At 38.1% G+C, this 25200-nt stretch overlaps 3 protein-coding genes across 4 annotated transcripts; 1 reads left to right on the top strand and 2 right to left on the bottom strand.

Annotated features, from left to right (window-relative positions):
* The first annotated feature begins 1802 nt into the window (after window positions 1–1802).
* Window positions 1803–5702, top strand: ckap4 (cytoskeleton associated protein 4). Its single transcript, XM_037760773.1, has 2 exons — window positions 1803–2321; window positions 4376–5702. Exons 1-2 carry the CDS (start codon window positions 1956–1958, stop codon window positions 5591–5593), a joined length of 1584 nt encoding a protein of 527 aa, XP_037616701.1. The 5' UTR covers window positions 1803–1955; the 3' UTR covers window positions 5594–5702.
* Window positions 5703–6168: 466 nt separating this feature from the next.
* LOC119482877 (IKBKB interacting protein) lies at window positions 6169–11941 on the bottom strand. 2 transcript variants are annotated; one of them, XM_037760775.1, is made up of 4 exons: window positions 11429–11903; window positions 11227–11344; window positions 8429–8650; window positions 6169–7391 (listed from the first exon to the last, which is right to left on the bottom strand). In XM_037760775.1, exons 1-4 carry the CDS (start codon window positions 11620–11622, stop codon window positions 6831–6833), a joined length of 1095 nt encoding a protein of 364 aa, XP_037616703.1. In that variant the 5' UTR covers window positions 11623–11903; the 3' UTR covers window positions 6169–6830. The 2 variants fall into 2 exon arrangements, with proteins under 2 accessions (XP_037616703.1, XP_037616702.1); XM_037760774.1 differs by lacking the exons at window positions 6169–7391; window positions 8429–8650 and adding an exon at window positions 8720–10351 and having other exon boundaries at window positions 11429–11941.
* Window positions 11942–15459: 3518 nt separating this feature from the next.
* On the bottom strand, window positions 15460–24503 carry arfgap3 (ADP-ribosylation factor GTPase activating protein 3). The gene is made up of 16 exons (XM_037761074.1): window positions 24312–24503; window positions 21850–21968; window positions 21647–21719; window positions 21413–21544; window positions 21162–21242; window positions 20430–20523; window positions 20283–20342; window positions 20131–20177; window positions 19897–20042; window positions 19635–19766; window positions 19413–19538; window positions 18984–19136; window positions 18655–18781; window positions 18319–18406; window positions 16847–16971; window positions 15460–16754 (listed from the first exon to the last, which is right to left on the bottom strand). The coding sequence occupies exons 1-16, from the start codon at window positions 24378–24380 to the stop codon at window positions 16737–16739; spliced, it is 1590 nt and encodes a 529-aa protein (XP_037617002.1). The 5' UTR covers window positions 24381–24503; the 3' UTR covers window positions 15460–16736.
* Window positions 24504–25200: the final 697 nt, after the last annotated feature.

Here is a 25200-nt window from a genome sequence, read left to right as displayed (position 1 = left end):
ATCAAACACACAAAAAAGAAAATTGTATTTTTGGTGTTTGTTTCATTGATGTAATGTTAAGGAAAATTACTATAAAAAGACACCGTGTTCCATTTACTTGCAAACACCCTCTTAGGGTTGTAAAACAATTACAACTATTGCCAGAGATTGCTAAAAAATTACAATAACATAAGAATATAAAACAAAACAGAGTAATAAATATAAAATGTATAAGAAGTAATATTAACCTGGAACCCCCTCAAGGACCCCACTTTGAAAAACCACTAGACTAATCGATTAGTTGATTTAATCGGCAGATCTGTAAAACTGAGTTTCTCCGCAAAGAATCACACAAAAGCACCACTTTAAATCTTGTGTTTACCAGAGATGTGCTCATACGGTTCCTGGAAATAAGTCATTCAGCATGAAAAAAAGCATTAAAAAACAACTAATCTACTCAATAAATCTTAGTCGACTAAGACCAAAACAACCGATTAGTCGACCAATCGACTAAATGAGATGCAGTGGACTTTTCACTTCTTTGTCATTGGACATTCAAACTGTGTTACTTTAGTTGGTGTGTGTGTGTGATGAGTGGAGAGATGTAACCATGCATACTGTAGGAGTTCACAGCAGCCTGCAGACTAACAGCTCAGCTGCCACGTATGAAAGGAGGAGCAAAGAGGGGAAGAAACAGCCCCTCCCTGCTTCACTGCAAAGCTTCAGTAGAAAACCGGTTGCAGGAAGTTTGCATCAGTCTTCAGTGTTTAAGAAATGTAACAGCATTTATGAACATTTGTCACAGTAAAACAGATGTATAATAGACAGTTTTTCTGTCACAATCACATAGATTAATACATTTTAGATAATGATGACACTGTTGGTGCATTTTTTCCCCCAAGATTGTGCATCTTTTGTCCTTCCCTAGATAGTATAATGATATTTTCTCACTTCTTTTTCAATATTATATTTATTGTTTTTTTTGTCCATTTTGAAACAACAGAACAAACATTCACAAACGTCCCCAATAATAACATTTTCGGTACAAATAAACTTAATAAACCTAATATTAATATAAAATAAACCAGTATAGATACAGGAAAAACATACTATATACAAAAAATAGATAAATAAGTAAAAAGAATATACACATTTCTCACTTCTAGTTATTTAAAAAGTGAAATAAAGCTAATTTTGATCCTGTGCACCACTTTGAAATCTCCCTGAAGATGCCTAAACCATCTTTTAACCAAGTATCACTGCATGCTGCTGCACCAGCTTCTGCAGGAACTTCATTCTTGTTTTTGGGTGTATAATAATAAAAAATACTATGATTTCTGAGCTTCTGATGTAAAAAAAAAAAAAAAAGCATGATCATAAAAGTGTAAGAGGAGTAGAAGCCATTCATTGTTTTCCTGGTGTTTTTATGTCATTAAAGTAAAGTTAACCTAATATTAATATACAATAAGCCAGTATAGATACAGGAAAAACATATATACAAAGAAATACAATACAAAATTCTCACTTCTAGTTATCTAAAAAGTGAAATAAAGCTTTTTAAAATCTCCCTGAAGATGCATAAACCATCTTTTAGGAACTGCATGTTGCTGCCACAGCTTCTGCAGGAACTTTTATTCTTGTTTTTGGGTGTATCATAATAAAAACACTATGATCGAGCTTTTGATGTAAAAAAAAAACAGCATGATCATGAAATTGTAAGAGGAGTAGAAGCCATTCATTGTTTTCCTGGTGTTGTTATGTCATTTAAGTAGACCCATACAGAGCACTATAAAGTTGAACATGGGACAACCCCCATCCGCATACCTCAACGCTCTAAAAAGCCACGACGCGCTCACTGATACGCTGCTGCTCCAAGTTACTGGAAAACCCTCTCCATCCACGACTGCACAACGACAGAAACCTCTCACATCACACACACACTCTGATTTATCTCAGCGAGCTTGCACATTCAAAAAATGACTGCGAAAAACCGACACAAGAGCAGCGGCAGCTCCAGCGAGAAGACGAGCGCTGCCGCGTCCGCGTCCAGCAGCCCGGACGACGCGTCGAAGAAGACCCAGCAGAAGAGCAGCAGCAGCAGCAGCAGCACCGGGAACGGGACTAGTGCAGCACCTCAGGCTCAGGGGCCACGATCCGGGGGCAGCTGCCTCGGTGTCGTCGCCACCACAGTGTTTTACGTCGCGTTATTAGGCGCTGCTGGGTTTGCTGCTTTCTATTTGCAGCAAGTTGTGGAGGAGATGAGGCAGACGAGCGGCAGACATGAGGAGAGCGCAGCGAGCAACGCGAAGCTGAGCGTACAAATGGAGAGCGTCGTTCAACAGGTAGGGAGATAAATAATCAGTTAAATGATGGGGAAAGTGTAATTTATGAGTGTGAATGGTTTTAGCAGGGGGTGACAAACTTTTTCCACAACTCCTAATGAAATAACACATAAAAAGCAATGCACATCATTGTTTTTTGTTAGACATTACATAACCAGAGCTGTACTGGATGTACTTTTGGGGGGTTGGGCAGGTTTGGTGAGCCACAGTGATGGCATACTTTTCATTCAGAAAAAAGTCCCATAAAATAACAATAAAAGTTTGAGATCAGGTGAAAATTAATAATGTCTGCATTGTTATGCTTTCTTTTGTTGTCTTTTGATTGTTAAGCTGCAGAGGGAAGTAGAAGATGAGTTCACATTGTCTCTATAGCAGGGGAAAAGGACACCCTCCTTTTGTTTTAAAACAGTAATGTCTGATCATCATTCATCTTTTGCATGAATAAAAAATGTCTGTTTCATTCATTCTCTCCTCACTTCCAGTCTGTAAAGTACACATATGAGCAGTATAACTTCCTCCAGTTGTGATGACTCAGCTTTAATAATGCTAATTTTCAGGTGGAACATGTTGTCTTGGTTGGCTTTGGTTGGGAGGAGCTCACTACTACAATAGCAGGCCTCCTTATATAATAGTAACACTGAGGAGCCCTGATTGCATTGTGAATATTCACCAAAGTGTTAACAAATATACCACAAACACAAACAAATAAAATGTATTATCCATTTCCTGCACCATTTTTTACCACAATAGTCAAACACTCTTTTAAAACATGGAAAAAATAGTAAGTGGACCTTTTTAGTTAAGGTACTTTTGCCACATTATTCCTAAGGTTTAGTTATGTAATTTCCTTTTGTTTTGCTTGAGTAATTAATACAATTATTTGGTTATTTTATGTTATTCTGTCCTTCACCTGAAGCAGTATTTGATGAATAGTGGGTCTTTGTTGTTGGGGGTTGAGTAAGTTAATTGAAACTGAGGGCAAATATATATGTTTTGTATGTTTTATTCATGTGGGATAAAAACTTTGGAAATCAATAAAATATATTTACAAAAAAAAATAACAAAAAAATAAACTTTATTTTGGAATTTGCCCATACATTTTCAAATATTGCACTTACTGAATATACAACAAAATATATATTTTAATATGCAAAATATCTCCTTTTGCATATTCAGGAAGTGTAATATTTGAAAGTTCTAGGGCAAATTACAAAATTGAGACGAAAGTGAGAGTGAAAGTTCATTCTTAATCATCATAATAATAATGAACTTCAATAAATAAAGCTCTTTAGAATAAATCAATGAATAAAAGCATAAAACAAAAAGAGAAACTCTAATTAATAGCCATTTTTATAAAAAAATATATATAGTTTTTAAGAGTATTGTAAAAGAGTTCATTCTTGACCTTAGGAATAGTACTTTTACCAAAATAATGTTAACTGAAGATCCACTTACTGGCATTTTGTCCTGAGCTCTTAACCACATCGCATGGTCTTCATCGACAACTAAACTCACTGATGAAGACCATGAGATGTCATTGAAAGCCCCGGAAAAGGTAAGCAAGTGAACTTTGGTGAGGAATAAGCACAGTCTGCTCTAATTGGTCAACCGAACCGATCTCTTCGGACTCCGCTCCATTAGCCGCTAGGAAAGTGTTATGCAAATGTGTTACTTTGTGACATCATCAAGTTACAGAATAAAAGGCGGAACTTCAAACAAGGCGTTTCAGGCAGTTCAGGAGCAGTGTTTCTGTGGGGGAGAGTAACTCTTTTTGGCGTGGACTTTGTAACTTTGCAGACCTTTTACATGCACACAAAAAAAAAACTATATTACACTAAAGGAATGGGAAAAAAGCACAAAAACATAATAAGTTCCCTTTAAGAAAGTTAAAAACTTGCTTGAGTATCTTAGATCCTGAAAAGTTGACATTTTGGACACATACATGGTTTTGTTGCAATTATTGTATTGGAGTGCATTATAATGTAGGGTGTTCAATCATAATAGGTAGATGTTAAAGTGGATGAAAATCTGATGTTTCCTGTCTTGTTGCACAGGTGGAGTCTCTGAGGAGCGTTGTGGACGGGCTGGAGTCATCACTGGGCATCACTCGGGTGGAGCTGGAGGGGGCCATCAGCCGGATGAAGAGGGGCGAGGTGGAGACGAGGAGGGTGGAGGAGGCCCTCCAGAGGCTCCAGAACAATCTGCTCAGGGACCTTTCAGACGGCATCAACGAGGTGAAGGAGGCCCGAGAGAAAGACTTCTCTTCTCTGGAGAAGACGGTGGAGGAGCGTCTGGCCGAGGTGAGTCAGTCCATCACGGCCAGCGTGGCGGAGTTCACCGAATCTCAGGGCGAAGCGCAGAGCCAGCTGGCTGACCTCAAGGCCCGCCTGGGTGACATGGAAGACCCTAGGCTCATCAAACAGGAGCTCTCTGCCATCGTCGAGGCTGTGACTGAAATCAGAACAGCCAATTCGGCTGCTGACGCCTCAGCGGACTCGTTCAGGGAGCAGGTGGGCGCCGTGAGGTCAGAGCTCCAGACTCGTAACCAGGAGGTAGCCTCGCTGTCTCAGGAAGTTCAAACAGTGAGGTCAGTAGTGTTAGAGAACGTGGGGAATCTGAGGAAGTCGCTGTCGGTAGCAGAGGCTGACGTCCAGGTTCTGAAGGACAAAAGCGAGACACTGGAGAGCAGCGTGGAGCAGGCTGCCAACGCCATTCTTAACGTGGAGAGACAGGTGAACGAAGGAGTCGGTCAGATCCAGAAAAGATCAGAGGACCTGGAAGCCAGAGTTAAATCAACGGAGGAGAGTGGCGATTCACTGTCAGCGTCACTATCAAACATCGGCGCCAAAGTGGATTCACTGTTCGCCAAATACGACACCCAGGACAGCGCTCTGGCTGCACAGGGGCAGGCCGTGGAGAAGGTCAAACGTGGCGTGCAGCAGGAGATGGAGGCGCTGAAAAGCAGTCTGGGGGAGCTCCAGTCCAACATGGCGGCTCTGGGCGGCGCCCAGACCAAGCTCTCCTCAAAGGACTCGAGCCTGGGTCAGCAGGTGGTGGACTTGGAGAAGAGGCTCGCCACTCTGGAGGACAGCAGCAGCAGCAGCAGCGTGAAGCCAGAGCAGCTGCAGAGCTTAAAGAGCATGGTGGCTGGGTTGGAGGCCAAAGCGGCCAAACTAGAAGGCCACGATAAGGCGATTGCTGCTCTCCAGAAAGCTCTGAAGGAGACCACACAGACACTGGAGGGCTTATCCAAAGGCAAGAAGGGAAAGTAGGTTGTTTGAATTAGCGATGTGACATCAGGATACCAAAAAAAAAAACATGGACAATAATGATAATGATTCAACACTTTTCCTGTTTTCATGAAGAATTGTTTCTCAAACTTGATGGTCACGATGTTGCACATTTTAGTAGAGAAGTAGCCGATGTGAGGAGTTGGGTCAGGAGCTGTACTGCTGATCTGTGAATTTAAATACACACTCATTCTGCACTGTAGTTCTTTTTTTCTAATGTTTTGTTCTGTTACATTTTCTATGCCAAAGCTGTTTTTTTTAAAAACAACCAAATGCAATAATAAGCTCCTTTTGAGCACAACTTTGTTTACTCACAACCTGTTTTTTTTACAAGAATAAACACACTCTTGTTGACCTAAAGAATCTGTGAATGATTATTTCTTGGTGGTTAAAACTGTGATTTGTTGCTTTGCTTTAGCTGCCTTTACTGTAACATCATGGGTGATACATTGGTTGTATGGGTGGGAATGAAAATGTACATTTATTGATAGGCGTGATAAACCCAAGGGCTGCAAAAAATGTGGTTAAACCCAAATATGAATTCCATCTCAATCGCATAATACAACAAATAATTCAGAATTTATCGAGTAAACCTCTCACATGAAGCTCAATTCATCAAGCGGCACCACATTATTTACAATCTTATGACATGTAAAACAGATATATCACGTGTTGAAGCTCTTTCATGTGCAAACATGTGCAGTAACATAACATGTAATTTTCCTCTTTCTTCCAGGTGTTCTTCCGTGTTTGAACACCTGAGGCTGCAGTTGTGTTTTGCTGGAAGTCATTTGGACTCTAATGGACCCTTTAAAGGAACAGTGTGTAACATTTCAGGGGATCTATTAGCAGAAATATAATATAATATTGATGAATATGTATTCATTAGTGTATAATCACCTGAAGAATCATTGTGTTTTCTGTAATTTAAAAAAAAAAAGCTGTCTTAAACCCCTTAAAATCAGAAAGCCTTGCGACCCCCAGTGAAGCTTTGGTGACCCCTAGTGGCGGTCGGGACCCCCAGGTTGGGAATCAGTGGATTAGGGTTAAGGTTACCAGCATTGTGCTTTAGATCAGAGTTTAGTTAACACGGTTTCATATTCATTTAATTTGGATTTAAAGTTTTATTTCAATAAACAGTAGAGTGACAGTTGACCAGATGTAGTAGCAGAGAAAGAACCCAAAAGAAGAGAACCTTGATGTTGTTGAAGTGTGTTGCTCATGTTGGCCGGTGCATCTCTCCAGATATATCAGCTATTTCACTAACCTGTTTACTTGTAACACTTAAATCTCCCTCTACTGCGGTGAGGTTAGCCAGAGTCTGTCTAAGCTCAGCGACCTCCTGCTCTCTCTTCATGATCTCCTCTGCTAGTCTTCCTATCCGCAGCGTCAGGTCTGACAGCTGAGGCTCAAACGCCCCAAAGTCCCTCTTAATAGCAGCGACTTTTGGTTTGAGGTCGCTGGCGAAGGTCACTGTTCTTATCATACGGGCTCTGCCGCTCTCCAGCTCCATCAGGCGCTCAGAGATCTGTTTGTCAGCGGCGGTGAGTTCAGGGAGGCGCCTGTGGAGCTGCTCTATGGCCTGAGTGTTGCGTTTGGACTCAGAGCGGAGATCCGAGACTCGGTCGATGCTGCTGGTCAGCACGTCCCCGATGCGTTTGACCATGTCGCGGTCCACCTGAGTGGTCTTGTCCTCCAGCTCGGCCACCTGAGTTAGCAGAGACTCCAGCTCCGACTGCACGCCTTCCATCCGGCGCACATCTGTCCTCACTGACGCCACCTAGTTGGAGAATACAGAAGAACAGAGGATCACAAACCCATTATCAAAAAGTAACAGGAAAATGTATTTTTCTCAGAGGGTTTCTGCAGCAAAAAATATTTTTTCCCATTTTTGTCTTTTTATTTTCATTTTTTTTTATTCTTGTTTTTTTTTTTTTACTTTTGCAAGAAGTTAATCATTTTTTATATTATTATACTTATTTTTTCGTTCTTTTTTTTTAAAAATTTTTGTCTCTTTTTTGTCTTTGGGCTTCATGACTCTACCATGACTTGCTGATATTCCTATATTTTGTGAGAATGCATAGGTAAAAATGAAAAAAAAAAAAACAGGACACAAGAAAGATGGGAAAAATGGGTGAGGTATACAACACATTTCTAATTATCCATCGGTTAGACGTGACAACTAAGATGATTGGGTGTGTGTACCTACGCAACCAAGTTGTTGTCTGGTGTTTGTATAATCTCTGACATGAATTTATCAGCTATCTGTCAACTATATCCTATGAATTGATATTAATGTAATCAGTTCTTTTATTTAATTATTTCTTTTCCTCTCTTTTTCATTTTTTATTTCATTTTCTCCTTTGTTTTGTTGATTATTATTTTTTCCTATTTTCATTTATCCTATTTTTATTTTATTTTTTCATTTTTTTCTTCTTTTTCACAACTGTTTTGTTTATTATTTTATTTTATCCTATTTTTATTTTAGTTTTTCATTTTTTTTTCACAACTGTTTCGTTGATTATTATTTTATTTTATCCTATTTTTATTTATCTTATTTTAATTTTATTATTATTAGTTTTCACATCTGTTTCGTAATTATTATTTTATTTTATCCTATTTTTATTCTATTTTATTTTGTAGTATATGTCGTATTTTGAAATACAAATAAAGAAAAGGAAATAATCATTAGTTGCAGCCCTAAACTTTTGTGCCTGTGGAATTTTGTTCCCTGCATCTGAAATCCCCCACACTAATTTTCCCAGTGACTCTGGAAACAGTCAAATACTTCAATATAGACAACAAAATCTGGCCTACCTTGTTGGCTAAGTCCTTTGCGATGGCTGAGGTGCGCTCTTCAATCTGTCCCACGGCGTCTCTCAGCAAAGTCAGGCTGCTCTGAAGCTGAGCTCGTTTCTCGTTCAGCCCAGAGGCCCACTCCTTCAGCCGGCTCACGTCCTGCTCCAAACCCTCCAGCTGAGGTCGCACAGCCCCCCGCTGACCCCCGAGACCCTCCAGCATCAGCTGTACGCTCTCGCACTGAAACAGGACACACAGCACATGGATTGATGGATACAACAGCTGTGTGTTTACATGTTCAGGAGGTGTTAGTTATTTAAAGCAATCATACGTTACAAGACATCATATCAGGTTATTTCCATTCATGAAAAACAGAGGAGAGAAACTAGTGCCTCAGTACACAACAGGATTAAATACATATAAGCCCTTTTTAATAAAAAAATTTGATTTTATTAAATACAATACAAAAGATGGAATTTTAATAGTCATAAAAAACATGATTTATCATACATCTACAAAAGCTATTATTGTACCAAATCTAAGGTAGCACTGACAGAAATTAAGTTTAGGGCTGCAACTATAACGTTTATTTTCATTATCGATTATTTTCTTGATTCATCAATTAGTTGTTTTGTCTAGAAAATATCAGAAATTGTGAAAAATGTCCAACATATACTGTTATATTGCCTGGTTTCCCCACAAACAACAGTCCAAAACCTAAATATATTCAGTTTACAATTGAATAAGACAAAGAAAAACAGCAAACCTGCAAAATTCAGAAACTAGAACTAAAGATTGTTGGGAATTTTTGCTAGAAAAATGAAATAAATAAACATTCTTGATTGTACTTGTGTATTACAGTGCATGTATGCCAGAGTTCATGATGAAACCAGGGAACTTTTATGTAACGATAGTCCCCAGTTTTCTGACATTAATCTGATTTTGAAAAGCATTAATACTGAACTTTGGTAGCCTTTTACAACAAATAGTACGACAGGGTCACTCCTTTTCTCTAGTTGACTCAAAACAATGACATTATTCCGTGAGGTCATCATGTAGAAGTGGAGTTGTCTCATCTTTGTCAAATTCTTCCCACGCCTCCTCCTCCTCCTCATTCCATCCTTCTTCCTCCAGAGTGTCAGAGTCCGTTTGGCCGTCGCCTGTATTCCCCCTCAGCACCATGGTGAGTTCACGGACCACCTCTTTAACCACGGACAACTCATTCTTCATCTTCAGGATGCTGTTCTGTGCCTGCAGGGTGTCCATCTCCTGTCTGATCTGAAGGATCTCATTAAGCGCTTTCAGCATGCTGTCCTCAGTCCCAAACACCTGCAGCGTCACCTCCTCCAGACGTTTCTCCGCACCGCTCAGATCCCCCGCCAGCCTCAGGATGGAGCGCACCGCCTCCTCCACCTGGGGCAGGTGCTCTTCACACTCCTGTGCCCGGGGAATGTGCTCCTGGAGCTGGGAGCTGAGCTCAGCCTCCCTCTTGCTCAGGCTGCTCGTCTGCTGCTCCAGGTTGTGGATCTGCTTGGTGTTCCAGTCCAGGTGTTCCTGCGCTCGCTTGGTGTCGTCTCCCTCCGTGCGCTCGAATGCTCTGGCGTTCCTCTTCGTGCTGTCCTCAATCTCCTCCAACTTCTCCGCCAGCGACCGGGCCCTCCGCTCGGCCTCGTTCACCCGCTCTGTGGCTCCAGCGTGAGCTTCCCGTGACTCGGCCTTCAGGGCGGTCAGGTCAGAGGTGATGGCGGCCAGGCGCTCCTGCCACGTCTCCGTCACGTTGAGGAAGTGGGCGTTGACCGTCTGTAGGTCACGAGAGGCGGAGTTCTCGTCGGCCTGCATCGCCATAACGGCAGCGTGAAGGGTGGAGATGTCCTGCTGGAGTCGTGTTGCCAAGGAGACGGTGGAGAGCGCCTCCTGTAGGTCATCCTCAGAGGCGGCAAGCTGCAGCCGCAACACAAAACAGGAGGGCTGTTTCTGTGGGAGCTCTACGGTCCTCAGTATTCATGTATAATAGATACAGCAGGAAACAATGAGCATGCATACACAAGGTGTACAAGATAAGTGAACTGTAAAAGAGAACGAGTTGAAAGAGCACACACATATGGACACTACAAATGCAAGGGGGATGCAAGAATGTGCTCAGTTGAAAGCAGTTGTTCTTACATTTTCAAAGAACAAACAAACAAAATTAAACATGGAGAGGGTTTTATATAATGTAAGGCAGTAGTTCCCAACCTTTTTGACCCCTTGCAATAAATGAAAGTCTGCTTGTGACCCCCAGATAATAATGCATACAGTGCACTTTCATAGACTAAGCTACTGGAGTTACCCTGCACTATACTCATTTTTAACAGTCTCTTCTGCACTATATTCACTTTTAACAGTCTCTTCTGCACTATATTCACTTTTTTAATAGTCCTGTATCACAGCTGTTACCCTGCACTAAATTCAGTTTTAACAGTTTTCTTCATCTCCTTGTATTTTTATATCTGGTGTATTTTTTTGTACTTTGCACTACTAACTTTTTTACTGCCTTTTTACCAACATGTTTTGCACTATGGAACTGTGATGCTGGAAACTTGAATTTCCCTCAGGATCAATAAAGTTACTATCTATCTATCTATCTATCTATCTATCTATCTATCATTGTCACAGGTTGTATGTGTTTAGGAGCTGTGATGTGAACTGTTTTTGCTCTCGCGAGACTCGCTGCCCAAGGCTCTATCATAACCATAAAATCTCGCGAGAGTTGTAGAGTAAAGCTCCATCCCTCAGAGGCAGCTCAAAATATGTTCCACTTATAAATCAAAACGTACCTTCTTAGAAACCTTCAGGACTTCTTCCTCCATGTCGAACAGAGTCGAAGTCTTTCCGTGTAAAGAGTTGTACTTGTTTTCTATTTCAGAAAACCTCTCATTCTGTAGTAGCACCACCCTGAAACCCAGAGAGACATTTAGTTAGTAGAGACACAGACTCTCTGTCACATTCATAATGCAGATATACACACTGTTGACTTACCAGGTCAGAGCTCCGCATGCTGCCAGCGACAATAAGCACATTAAACTCCTAATATCCAAACTAGAAGATGTTTTATTCACTCCTGTGTTGTTTCCAGCCTCAATCTTCTCTTTCTGAGTCTCATCTTCGCAGTTTGCTGAAGACGTTTCGGTCACTTTCTGAGACTTCTTCCTCTGTTTTAACTCAGTCGGCATTTTTTAACTGGAAAACTTTTACTTTGAAGGAATTAAACAGGCCTTAACGGTTAAAAAATAGTACAGACAAGCTAGTCGTTACGTTGCAGAGTTAAATAATACACTTCTTTCACGGATAAATGCATAATTTAGGACGCTAAATACAGTAAAAAGTACAATTAACAGCTGTGTTTTTGAGTACAGCCGTTAAAACAACTTTTTTCCTTCACCCTGTTTCCTTGGGAAAATGACGCATTCAAGTGCTCCTCTTAAGCTCGTAATGTACAACTACTAATAGAATTGCTTAGTTAAAAAACACACAAAAACTGTAACAAATATAGCCCTTAAACCAGGGGTCAGGGGTCAGCAAGCTTTACTATCAAACGAGCCATTTTAGGCAAAAATAATATTAAAAAAAATCTGTCTTGAGCCGCAAAACATTTGAGCATTGGGATGAAGGTGACACAGTTTATAGTCTAAGTATATAGTATATGAGTCTAATGCAGTGAGGGCCAAAGAGACAATTTACGACAGAGTATTAGGGCCACATTGAGGGAAAAAACATCTGAGATTTACAAAATAAGGTCAGAATATTGCGAGAAAAAAAGTCGTAATATTACGAGAATAAAGTCATAACTTTACAAGAAAAAAGTCGTAATATTACGAGAATAAAGTCAGAAGTTTACTAGAATAAAGTCATAAATTTACAAGAAAAAAGTCGTAATATTACAAGAATAAAGTCATAACTTTACGAGAAAAAAAGTCGTAATATTATGAGAATAAAGTCAGAAGTTTACTAGAATAAAGTCATAAATTTAAGAGAAAAAAGTCGAAATATTACGAGAATAAAGTCATAACTTTATGAGAAAAAAGTCGTAATATTACGAGAATAAAGTCAGAAGTTTACTAGAATAAAGTCATAAATTTACGAGAAAAAAGTCGTAATATTACGAGAATAAAGTCAGAAGTTTACTAGAAAAAAAGTCAGAAGTTTGCTAGAATAAAGACATAGATTTACGAGAAAAAATCGTAATATTACAAGAATAAAGTCACAACTTTATGAGAAAACAAAGAAAATAACACGTAAAATTAATACTTTATATTATGACTTTATTCTCATAATACTACGCCTTTTTTCTCGTAAACCTATGACTTTATTCTCGTAATATTATGACTTTATTCTCGAAATATCTCAGATTTATTTTTTTTCCTCAACGTGGCCCTAATGCTCCATCGTACCATAGACCTACAACAATGATAAATAAAAATGAAAATGTAAACAATAAAACAGTTATTCATTTTCACAAATTTTTTTTTATAAATCCACAGCAAGCCACTGGAGAGGAGCTAAAGGGCCGCATGTGGCTCCAGAGCCGCAGGTTGCTGACCCCTGCCTTAAACTGATATTTTATCTTTTAGTCTTTTAGATGCAATAGTTTTGAAAAAATTAAAATAAAATTGTCAGTTTGCAACTTTGTGTCATAGTTAAACTAAAAGTTCCAATTTAAACAATCATAAATTCCGACCGCACAGGAAGCACCCTAAACGCCACATCCAGCCACGTAAGCGTCTGCCAGAATGTTTTGGGTCTTGTCTAGAAGGGAGTCAGCAAATTTGCGAAATCTGATCTGATATCTGCAAGTCTCGCGAGACTTGCTGTCCGACAACCTATCCTAACCTTAACAATCTCGCGAGAGTTTTCCCAGTTTGCTGGTTCCCTTCTAGCCACTACCAGAATGGTGTCCTGAAGGTGGATTAAAGATGTCTTTCAAGTAGAAAAAGAAACAATTAATCCATTAATTGATTAGTCGGCGGATAGAAAATTAAACAGCAACAATTTTGATAATTAAGGTCATTTATCAAGCAAAAAATATCAAACATCCCCTGATTCCAGCTTCTCCAATGTGATTACTTGCTGCTTTTCACTGTCTTATACGATAACAAATTTAATATTTTGGGGGTTTTGACTGTTGGTAGGACAACACAAGACATTTGAAGATATAAACTTGGACTCAGTGAAATTGTAATGGACACTTTTTGCTATTTTCTTACAAACTAAACGATTAATTGATTGATCAAACACAGATAAACACACGTTTCTGTGCAGTGGAGACATACAAATTACCAGGTAAAAAGAGCTTCGGCACAAGCCATTTATTTGGCATGTTTCCAAAAAATCTTACTTACATTTTGAGTGTCAAAATATGTCAAAACTTGATTATCTGTAGCTTTCTATAAATGGGAATCCAAAGCCATATACAGCATTGTATGTAGCAGTATTATACAGTTTTTATTGAACAGTTCTGTTATTCCATTATTATTTATTTAATGGGTCTATACAGCAGTATGCTATCTTGTATTCAGGAGGTGTCAGCGTGTCCTATTAACTACAAGGGCCATGCAAATTACATGAGCTACTATTCTTTTATGTAACATTTAACAATATTCAACAGCAGAAGACACAAACAATCTTACAAAGATCAACTAAATTAAAGTCTAACGTGGACGCAACATCAATTGCAATACAGTACATTCAAGCAAAAGCTGCCACATGCATTTTCTAACAAATATTGTGCAAAAAAATAACCAGATGACTCCACCATATTTCAATATGAGGGCGTGTTAATCAGAGATCTTTGGACTAAGGCATAGAGTGATGGAGTAAACAAATATTTGGTCATAGAAGGATCTACAACTTTTAGTGTTTCATATTTAACAACTCAATACAACTCCTGAGAAGCATAAACAGTACAGAAATTGCTCAGTAATATAACCATTGTGTTCCCGATCAGGGCTTTAAAATCTCTGCACAATTAGATATCTGAAGTAGCATTTTTAGTATCATGGCAAACTTTACCTAAATGCTAAAGCACAAGCCATAGTCATTCCACACCAGAGCCATCACCACATATCAACCTGTTTTTCTATTGCTTTTAAATGTCAAATCCCAAATCACACTATAGCACCACATGTAGTGCTATTTGTGCACGATGTCCAGCTCAGAATTAAAGATATGACCTGGATCATGGCAGTATGTTACAGCAACAAAAAAAATGAAGGCTTTAAAGTTGTCTGTTTACATTCATATTTAAAGTGGAAATATATTGCTGTGCAATGGGGCCTGAAAGCTACAAAGAGGTCCCACCGCATCAGGAAATTATAGCCTTCAAGAGACTTAAAGGGATAGTTTGGGTGGTGTTTTGAAGTGGGGTTGTATGAGAATTGTATGAACAATACGGCTGTGGACGGGGTTGGTAGCAAAACATATTTTAGACATCTAAAATAAAGGCCCACCTAAAAAAATCAATATCAGTTTAAGTGTACGCTATATTTAGAATATTTTTGCCAGTTTACTTTGCCGTAAGAGCGCCTTTTCCGACGGGGAACTGAAGCTGTTGTTTTCATCTAACCTCTTGCCAAAGCCACCAGACTCCCTTGAAAAAACTGTCATTTTACCTCGCAGAACACAGGAGTTGCTGGTCCACCGCTGCCTCGATCGATTAGTTTGTTTGTGTTATTGTGTGACTTTGGTGAATCTGAACTAACCAAAGTCACACAATAAGACAAACTAACTAACCGATCAAGGCAGTGGTCGACCAGCAACTCCCGTGTTTTGCGAGGTAAAATTACTGTTTTTTTTTGTTTTTTTTAATGGAGTCTGGTTGCTTTGGCAAGAGCATGGATAACGGCTTCAGTTCCCTGTTGGAAACATCTCACAGCAAGATAAACCGATGAAAATATTCTAAATATACCGTACACTTAAACTGATATTGATTTTTTTAGGTGAGTCTTTCTTTTAGGTGGCTAAAATACGTTTTGCTGCCGGCCCCGTCCACAGCAGTACATTTCTTTGCTCCTGTGCGGTAACTCCTGTCTGCTTCTCCAAACTGGTCAAACCGTCATCCACTGTAGGTAATACACTGACTATGGATAAGTACCTCATACAACCCCACTTCAAAACACCCGAACTATCCCTTTAAGTGTGTGCCATTAAAGTTAATTCCAAAGGGGGCAGTGTAGAAAGTCATAGCAGACATGTAAACACAAATACCAACAAAAAGCAGCTACAAATTAAAACCAAAACATCATCAAAAGGCACCCTTCAAAATTCAATTAATCTACAGGTTACAATATTGACCATTTTAACGATTACAACGCCTTAAAGTGTCTGATTCTAAGCAACAGGATTGAGAAAAAAAAAACACATAGTGCAACTGACCAACATTGAGCAGGGTCATTCTAATGCTATAGAGTAGATTGCTTAAGGAATACACTTGAATGAGAAGATTGGTGGTATCAATCTTCTCATCCATACTCTTGGCAAGAAAGCGAATAAGCATATATCCCAAAACATTTCCTTGACTGACTGACTTTTTAATAGCTGCTTAGGTTTCATGCCATCTTGTCCTTTTATAACAACAGACGCACGACCTACGAAAACATAAAAGAAAAACATAACTATTACAAGATAATGAAGCTTATGTGCTAATGAGGCCTATTTCAGTTTCTATAACTGATTGTATGCGTGATTGAGAAATATATATACTGTATCTGGTCCCCCAAGGCCTCTTTGTCAGGTTTTTGGTCCTGTCTGTGGAGGAGCAAACATAAGTGCACTTTGGGGACAGAAAGGACACTTTCACACCTGTGGGAATGTGCAAAAAAGCACAATACAGAGTGCATGTGATGTGTGTTACCAATTAACCAATTAAAAACTTGCAATTTATTTTTTTGACCTCCTCAACTAAAGGAATCAAATCCATCCTTCAAAACACAATTAACCCTCTGCTACATATAATACTTCTAAATATTTGAACCCCAAAGACCTCAAGAGCGAATTAAGCAATAAACTGCAAACTAAATAATCTTCATAACTGAACTATACAGATCTCCCTTCAAGATGCCTGCAGGGGAACGCAATGCCCCTGAAAATATTGTGCTTCGATCCTCTTGATTCCAGCAACTGTTGTATATACATGATCTAATAAAAAAACTAGATACTGTGGATGTATACACAGGGTTATAGAGCAGATTTGCCCATCTTTCGCTCCCATAACGAATGACCACCACTCACTGGGATCTGTTAAACAGAGGACGACTATGCTGGCGATTAAACCAAGAGGAGACACCGTGACTCAGGAGCTGTAGTGATCCTGAAAAACAAGGAAATGACACACATTATTGGAACATGAATTTTATGTTTGTCAGACAAAGATGTTTATATGTTGCCATATTTCTGACCGACCTGAATTGAGCTAACTACGCCGCTGGCCATGACGGAGAGTTTTCCTGCGACTGAGCGCACTCCCAGTTTGAGCTGCGACATGTCGGGAGCATTGGGCAGCACGTTGGTCAGACGGTACGAACTCGCTGTGTAGCACAAGACAAAAAAAAAGAGAGTCAAGCAGACAGACGGAGAACATGCAAGAACAACTTATACTAACACATTTAGGAATCCTAGGACAGTCATTACGAAGACATTAGAAACATAGATACAACTAGTGCAATAAAACAATATTAGACACAGTATATACAACAATAGATGCACTGTGTTCCAGAGAAGCAAATTCAGAAGCAGGTGCAGTGATCAGAAGCTGCTTGTAATGAGTTATTAAAGGATGGAAACTGGATTGAGGGTGTGGAGTTTCAGCAGCTTTTGTAACTCGCTCCAGTCACTGGGAGCGGCCAACTGGAATGAGTGACGACCAAAGGAGAGCATGACTTTAGGAATGACCACACTAATAAATTTGCTAGAACGTAAACTGTGGTTACTGTAATTGGTACAGGGGTGTGGTTTTCATTATATTTACCCAGCGTTACCACTCTTTCCTAAAGATCATTTTCCAGTGATGATGGTATGACTATGAAATCATCTCGTGCTTAGAAATGATGACAAATTGATCATAGAATAATAAAATCTACCACAGTTACCAGCCAGCACTGACTAATATTTTGATTTGAAGGATAATGTAACTTACATTATTGGAGTTTCGACCACTTAAGTTGTAATGTCATGTGTACCATGTGATGTGACTTGAATGGGCGTGTTCACAGCGTTTCCACAACATAACAGCCTAACCGAAATACTCTCGTCCATAAACTACGAATACCAGAGAAAATATTTTTTTGAGCAGAGAGACAATGTTGTTTTTGAAAGGCTAATTGCCAACAAATATGGATTGTAGCAGAATATTTGGTTAGATAAAAACATGTTGTGAATTTTGGAAATGATTACATCTAGAGACAATGACTAAGCGCCACGTCGCTCGCTCTGTGTGTGTGTGAGGGAGGGAGAAGGTGGACTATTGCATGCAATGTTTCTGTAAATTATTAACGATAATTACATTGTCAGCGTTATGAATGAAGCTTCAAACTATCCGGTACAGCCTTAATTATTATTATTAGCTTATTATTATTGTTATTACCAGCAATGGAAGCATATGAACTCAAAGTTTTTCTTTGACAAAAGGTTTGAACGCGAAAAATCTGCAAAGAATATTTCGCATTTTCATTTCATTTTTTTTCCCTGGAGTCAAAGACCTTTAATTAAATTAAAAATAAACAGTTCATTGTATCATTATGTCTGTCACAGTATAGACAGCGCAGCTCTAATGAAACATTGTTGGTCAGCCATTAAATTGAAACAAGTAATTTAGGACAAAGTTTGTGTAGTTAACAGCTTGATAAATCCAACGTATAACACAAAAAGTCTCTTACCAGCCTGTTTCTTTGGATCATCGAAGAGGTCTGCTGAACTTATAGAGGAACTCCCAGAATATCTTTCCAGTCGTGTTTTGGCCTCGTACTAAAGAACAGAAAAACAGACAGTCTCAAGTAGTTTTCAAGTTTTAGTCATTTTTATGTGTGATCACTATTAATCCAAGGGTTAATCCATGATTAGATATGTGTACGAAGAATTACTTATATAAAACGTCGAACACTATATTGAACATGTACGATAAAAAAGACACAGTATGCAAGTCAACTCTAATCATGCACAACACAATATATACAGTATGCACAACATGTTTAGGTCATGTTTTCATGTTGTACCTCAGAGTCATCTTGTTTTCCAAAGTACATGTCAGATGAGATGGATTTCACGTCTTGCCCAAACTTTTTCTGAGCTTCTCCTGAGTCTGACACTGGTAAGGCTTCTGGTTTTCTTCTGGCTGTGTGCCTGTTAACACACAATGATTACAAATGAAAACAATCATGATATGACAACAGAAATAAACACTAACCAATAGCTGTATATTCTGACAGCAAAAAGGTTAGATTCCGACTCTATCAGGCAACAACAATAAGTAGTAACAAGTAATGAGGACTCCGTTACGGTGACATCGACAGGTTGTACATTACATTGCAACACAATACCCTACCTGTCATTCAGTGATGTTATAGCGGGGGTCAAGTAGAAGTCCGGCTCTGGCTTCTTGCTCTCCTTCATCCAGCCTCCTCCCTCGCTTTGATCATCCCACCGTGAGGAGAAACTCTCTGATGTCTCTGTTTGTTCCTCAAACCGGGACATGACCCTAAAGAAAGAAGAAGGCCAGAATAATGTCAGATGAAAAATGTGTGGCAACTGAATCGGCATGATCAACAGCAGATTTTAAAATTCAAATGGCTTTAGAGCCAGGAACATATTCAGATACAGTATTGCCAAAGTAGCGTATGAATACTGATATTAATTCACAATATATTTAGATAAAACAAGATGTGAAAAAAATAGGGCTGCACCATCTTAGTCGACTAAGATTTCTTAAGTTGATTTGCAAGTAATGCAGTAACAGAAATAATATTTATCTGACCTAGAGCTGAAGGACCCTTCATCCTCATTGTCCTCAGTGAACCGTCGTCCTTTGGTGGTCTTGGCCCCCTTTGGCTTTTCCTGCTCGATCATGTGCATGTCCGATGTCACAGAGTGAGACACTCCACTACAGAGAAGAGGCGAAAGCACAGTGATAATGAGAGCAAGAAACCGAGATATATCAGCAACAGGATGACTAGCAGTTGTGTCGTCATCCTCATACCTCCTCATGCCCAGACCCATGCCAAGTCTCTCAGCTTGCACTTTCTTATTCCCTTCTAATCCCTTCATCTTCTTTTCTTCCATTTTCCTCTGCTGCTCAAAATCTTTACAGGCCAGTCGGAGGGATGGTACGCTGAGAGGGAGACATGTAGGTTTCAAAAAAATGACAAAACAGAGGGAGAGTACAGTAGCAAAAACAGAAACAAAACAATAAAAATACATTTATTGAGCATAAAAAGGGAAGACAATGTAAAGACACTCACATGGATTCGTCAGATTGATAATTGGGAGCAGTAGTGCCGTCATCTCTCTCTCTGAGCTTGTCGGCAGCTTGAGCCTTCTTCTCCAGCTCTGAGAAGCTCTTACTGCTGACCTTCTGAGCGCCCAAACCGCCCTTTTTAGAGCCCAACTAGAAGCAGACACATTTTTACAAAACACGCTAAGAATGCAAAGTCTGTGAACACACATACTTACAAAATTACGATATGAGTACGTACTGTTTTCTTGGCAGTAGTTGGCTTCTTCTTAAGAAGAGAGGACAGCTCTGGAGAGGTTGAAGGACAGTAAAGTTACATCTCCTACACTTTAGCAATAATTCAGATACAAAAAATAAGGTGAGGAACCCTATTAGTGAAGATTATAAACCAACCTGGATTTGCTTTTGGAGAAGCACTCAGCATCTCCACACTAGGACCCTCATCTAGATTACCTGAAAAGGTTTAATGTGTATGTGATGAGCCACATAAATGGGATTGAGACAAACACAACTAGTGCATGTTTGTATTTTTGTGAATACCATTTCTGTCTTCCTCTTTGTCCTTTGTTGAAGGCTTCTCTGATGTGGAGGAGCTGAGACTCATTTTGGCCATGTTCAAATTATCAGGAAGATCCTGGGCATTAAACACAAACACACGTGGTAAAATTACTAATCACTGTATAGGAATCTATGGAGGACTGAACCTGCCGAAAACAAAAATGAATAAATGACTCGATAGATTGATAAATAAATATGCCATTAAATGACCCAAAAACAATCGAAAAATAAATGTAGGCATTAATTAATTGATCATATTTGACATAAATTGATATTTCTGTTGTATTTCTGTAGGTCTGTGAAACAATTCAGCTTCAGTCCGTTGATCCGCACACCTGTACTTTAAAATAAATAAAAAATAAATGCAAAAATAAATAGATTTAAAAGTTAATAACATCAAATAAATAAATGGGAAAATTAAATATAAAAGTAGACAGACAACAGTAATACAAAGGTAAATAAAAAAAGCAAATTAAAACACAAATATCAATTTATGTCACATTTGATCAATTAATTAATGTCTACATTTATTCTTAATATTATTTTTGGTACATTTAATGGCATATTTATTTATCTATCTATTCATTCAATATATTTTCATATATTTATTAATTTTGTATTTATTTATTTTTTCAGGTTCTGTCCTTCATATTTATCCACACAGCAGGTATGTGGATAAAATCACACCTAGGCAAGGCAAACACACCCCCCTACCTTTGAATGCAGGCTGAAGAAATCCACCTGCTTGTCGTCTGGTGATGTTGGGGAGAGAGGAGCCTGACTGTCAAGCCACAACTGGACAGAAGAAGAGCAGTACAACTCATACAGCTATCTGTGGTGCACTTAGTGATACAAAGTGTGATAAGCAAAGAGGAACTACAAAAGGAAGACAAAGCGTGTCTTATATAATTTTTCAGTTCTGGCTTCCTTCCTTTTAAGACAGTAAACAAACATGTCTGCATTACCTCAGTGCCATGGCGTCTCGTGGCTTGTGTGGCTAAAGTCTTTATCTTATCTTTGTACAGCTGAGCAGCTCGGCTGTTGTACTTGGTGTTGGCAGCGCTGGCTGTGCACCCATGTTGACTGAAAAATGTAATCTGAACAGATAACAGGAAAGACGAGAAGAGGTTTAATTACATGTGTGTCGCGCAATGCTGGGATTAAAATCTGTTGACAGTGTGCTGCTTTCAGGTACTGACCGCACTGGCGTTGCCTCCCACTTGCATACATCTTAGCTGAAACCATGACCAGTTGAAATCCAGCTCAGTGGACCTATGTAACACAACAATGTCAGAAATAGGTTAGGCATTGACCTCGAATGGTTGAGGTTAGGCAGTGATCTTGAATGGTTAAGGTTAGGCAGTGACCTTGAATGGTTGTACGTAAATAAGTCCTGATTTACCTGATAAAGGTCAGGTGGACCCCGAGAGACCTGTGTGTCCCAGAGCAATCTATACACAGGAACACACCATAGGTGATGCTGGCCCAACTGGGGTTTTTAGCTGAGCAGTCGAAGCAAACCTATAGGAGGAAGAGAGCATAATATAACCTCAATATACAGTATAAGGCAAGGCAAGGCAGCTTTATTTGTATAGCACATTTCAGCAACAGGGAAATTCAAAGTGCTTTACATAAACATTCAAGAACATTGCGACAAAGTGCAAAAGAACATTAAGACATAATTAAAACAGTTATAAAAACATAAAAACATTAAAGATTAGAAATAAATTAAAAATAAAAGCTGGGATAGAAGCTAAAAAAGAAGATCATTATCTGGTTTAATGATAGGCAGCAGCAAACAGGAACGTTTTAAGCTTTGATTTAAAAGAACTCAGAGTTGGAGCTGGTCTTGCAGTATTCTGGGAGCTTGTTCCAGATATTTGCTGCATAAAAACTGAACGCTGCTTCTGCGTGTTTAGTTCTGACTCTGGGGACACTAAGCAGACCTGATCCAGATGACCTGAGAGGTCTGGATGGTTCATAACACAGCAGAAGATCAGAAATGTATTTTGGCTCTAAACCATTTAGTGCTTTGTAAACCAGCAGGAGTATTTTGAAATCAATTTTCTGAGAGACAGGGAGTCAGTGTAGAGACCTCAGAATTGGACTGATATGATCCACTTTCTTGGTCTTAGTGAGGACTCTAGCAGCAGCAGGTTCTGAATCAGCTGCAGCTGTCTGATCCATTTTTTAGGAAGACCAGTAAAGACGCCGTTACAGTAATCAAGTCGGCTGAAGATAAATGCATGGACTATTTTTTCCAAATCCTGCTGGGACATCAGTCCTCTAATTCTTGCTATATTCTTGCTATATAGAAGGCTGTCTTTGTAATTGTCTTAATATGGCTGTTAAAGCTCAGGTCAGAGTCCATGACTACACCAAGATTTCTGGCTTGGTCTGAGCTTTTTAACATTACAGATTGTAGGTGAGCACCAACCTTTAATCTTTAAGCAGATATTATATAATATTTTAATTAAGACTTGTTTCAACTCCCTCCTCATTCCAGATCATGTGTTTAAAACCAATAAAACAATGTGAAGGGTGTTTATAACCATGAAGGTCTGAAGTGCATGTGACATTAGCTGACTGCTGATTCAAACAGCTGTTAGTGAAGTGGGTTGAATTTCACAATGAAATTAACTCTTACTGGTAAAGAAAAAAAAGCATACCTCCATTATGAATATAACTCAGAATGTATACAATACTGTCTTACATGTGTTCAAGTGGACTAAAGGGCTTTAGGGAGTTTAAAACAAACGGAAATCAAGCCTAGACAAACACAGCCAGCTAACGGTTAGGAGGAAGAGAGCATGAAATAATCTCAATATATATAAACATTAAATAATTATATTAAATATATATATAAATATTATATATATATATATAAATACATATTTTTATTTTATTATAAATAATGGTAAAATTAATATAATATATTGATATAATATATATATTATATATATATATATATAAATATATATATATTTTTTATAATATTTTATTATATTTTAATGAAACAGTTAAGAGCCTAGACAAACACAGCTAGCTAACGGTTAGGAGGAAGAGAGCATGAAATAATCTCAATATATATAAACATTAAATAATTATATTATATATATATAATATATATATAATATATATATATATATTATATATATTTTTATTTTATATATTATTATAAATAATATAAATAATGGTAAAATTAATATAATATATTGATATAATATATTATTTTATATATATATATATATATATATATATATATATATATATATAATTTTTTTTTTTCTAATATTTTATTATATTTTAATAAAACAGTTAAGAACTTGTTTCAACTCCCTCCTCAAACCAGATCATGTGTTTAAAATCAATAAAAGCAAACAATCTGAAGGGTGTTTATGGGCTGGCTGCTGATTCAAACAGCTGTTAGTGAAGTGGGTGAGAATTTAGCAATGAAATGAACTCTTACTGGTAAAGAAAAAAAGCATACTTCCATTATGAATATCACTCAGCATGAATACAATACTGTCTTACATTCATCAAGTGGACTAAAGAGCTTTAGGGAGTTTAGCTACACAGCTAACAGTTAGCTTTGAGTCAACTGTCAAATTAGCTGTTAGCTACCTAGCTTAGCTGTCATCAGTTGGCTAACGTTGCTTACAGTTCACAAGTTTCCTGACAGATTATCCTCCTGTAAATGTCACCATGTCACTATTCAACCAACTCGATCGAGTATTAACATGACATGTATGTAGCTGATTGTTCTATTAAGCTGTTAAATTGAAGCTTTGTGTGTTGTTGTGTCAAAGTGCGACGTGTCAGTGTAACTTCCTCGTTATAAACAAAACCGTGTGAAACTCTCACCTTGTTAGTAGGAATGCCACGAAGTCGCTTAAAGATAGCGGAGATATCCGGCTTGTGAGGCTCTGACATTGTGTTTATATCTGTTGTTAGTAATAATAACTGTGTTAAATGTAGAAGTTACTGTAGTAGCATGAAGCTGTGTTTTTCCTTCAATAATAACTGAATACGACACGTCAACATCCTGCTCGGGCTCTGATTGGATAAAAAATGATCTCGTGGTTATGTTATTGTAGCAAGGGCTTCTGGGTAATGTAGTTTGCCCTGATATTTGAAGCTTCAGTTGGGTTTAGATTTTTTTTTTAAGTCTTAAAAGTAAGTATTTTGTGTTTTGTTTGTTTATATACATTTAATTACTGTTTGTCTGTTTAACCCATAGATATGCTATGTTATATATATATGTATATACATATATATGTATATACATATATATATACATATATATATATTTACATGTATATATATGATACATATATATGTGTAATATATAAATTACATATATATGTATAATATTTGTATAATATATATATTATACAAATATTATACATATATATATATATGTTGTGGGACATATATATATATAAATATATAAAATGTTGTGTGTTAAATTTCATAATGCTAAGTTCAAGGCATGTTAGTGGCATTTTCCTTATTTTCATTTACACTGTACTGTAGATGTGCCTCACTTGACATTTACTTCAACAGGACACTGAGTCTGCAACCAAAAGTATTGTACTGCTAAACTATTGGTTGAGTAAATTAACTATATTCAAAAGTTTTTAAGGCTCTTTACACACACACACAAAAATTAAGCTCTTTTTAGATACAGTAAATATCTTGACATCATAAGTGAAAAGTTAAAGATGAGAAATATCAGTACTCAAGACAAAGG

This window comes from Sebastes umbrosus, chromosome 23 (assembly GCF_015220745.1).
Source record: "Sebastes umbrosus isolate fSebUmb1 chromosome 23, fSebUmb1.pri, whole genome shotgun sequence".
Classification (NCBI taxonomy): Eukaryota; Metazoa; Chordata; class Actinopteri; order Perciformes; family Sebastidae; genus Sebastes; species Sebastes umbrosus.
This window is presented reverse-complemented; position numbering and strand designations above follow the sequence as displayed.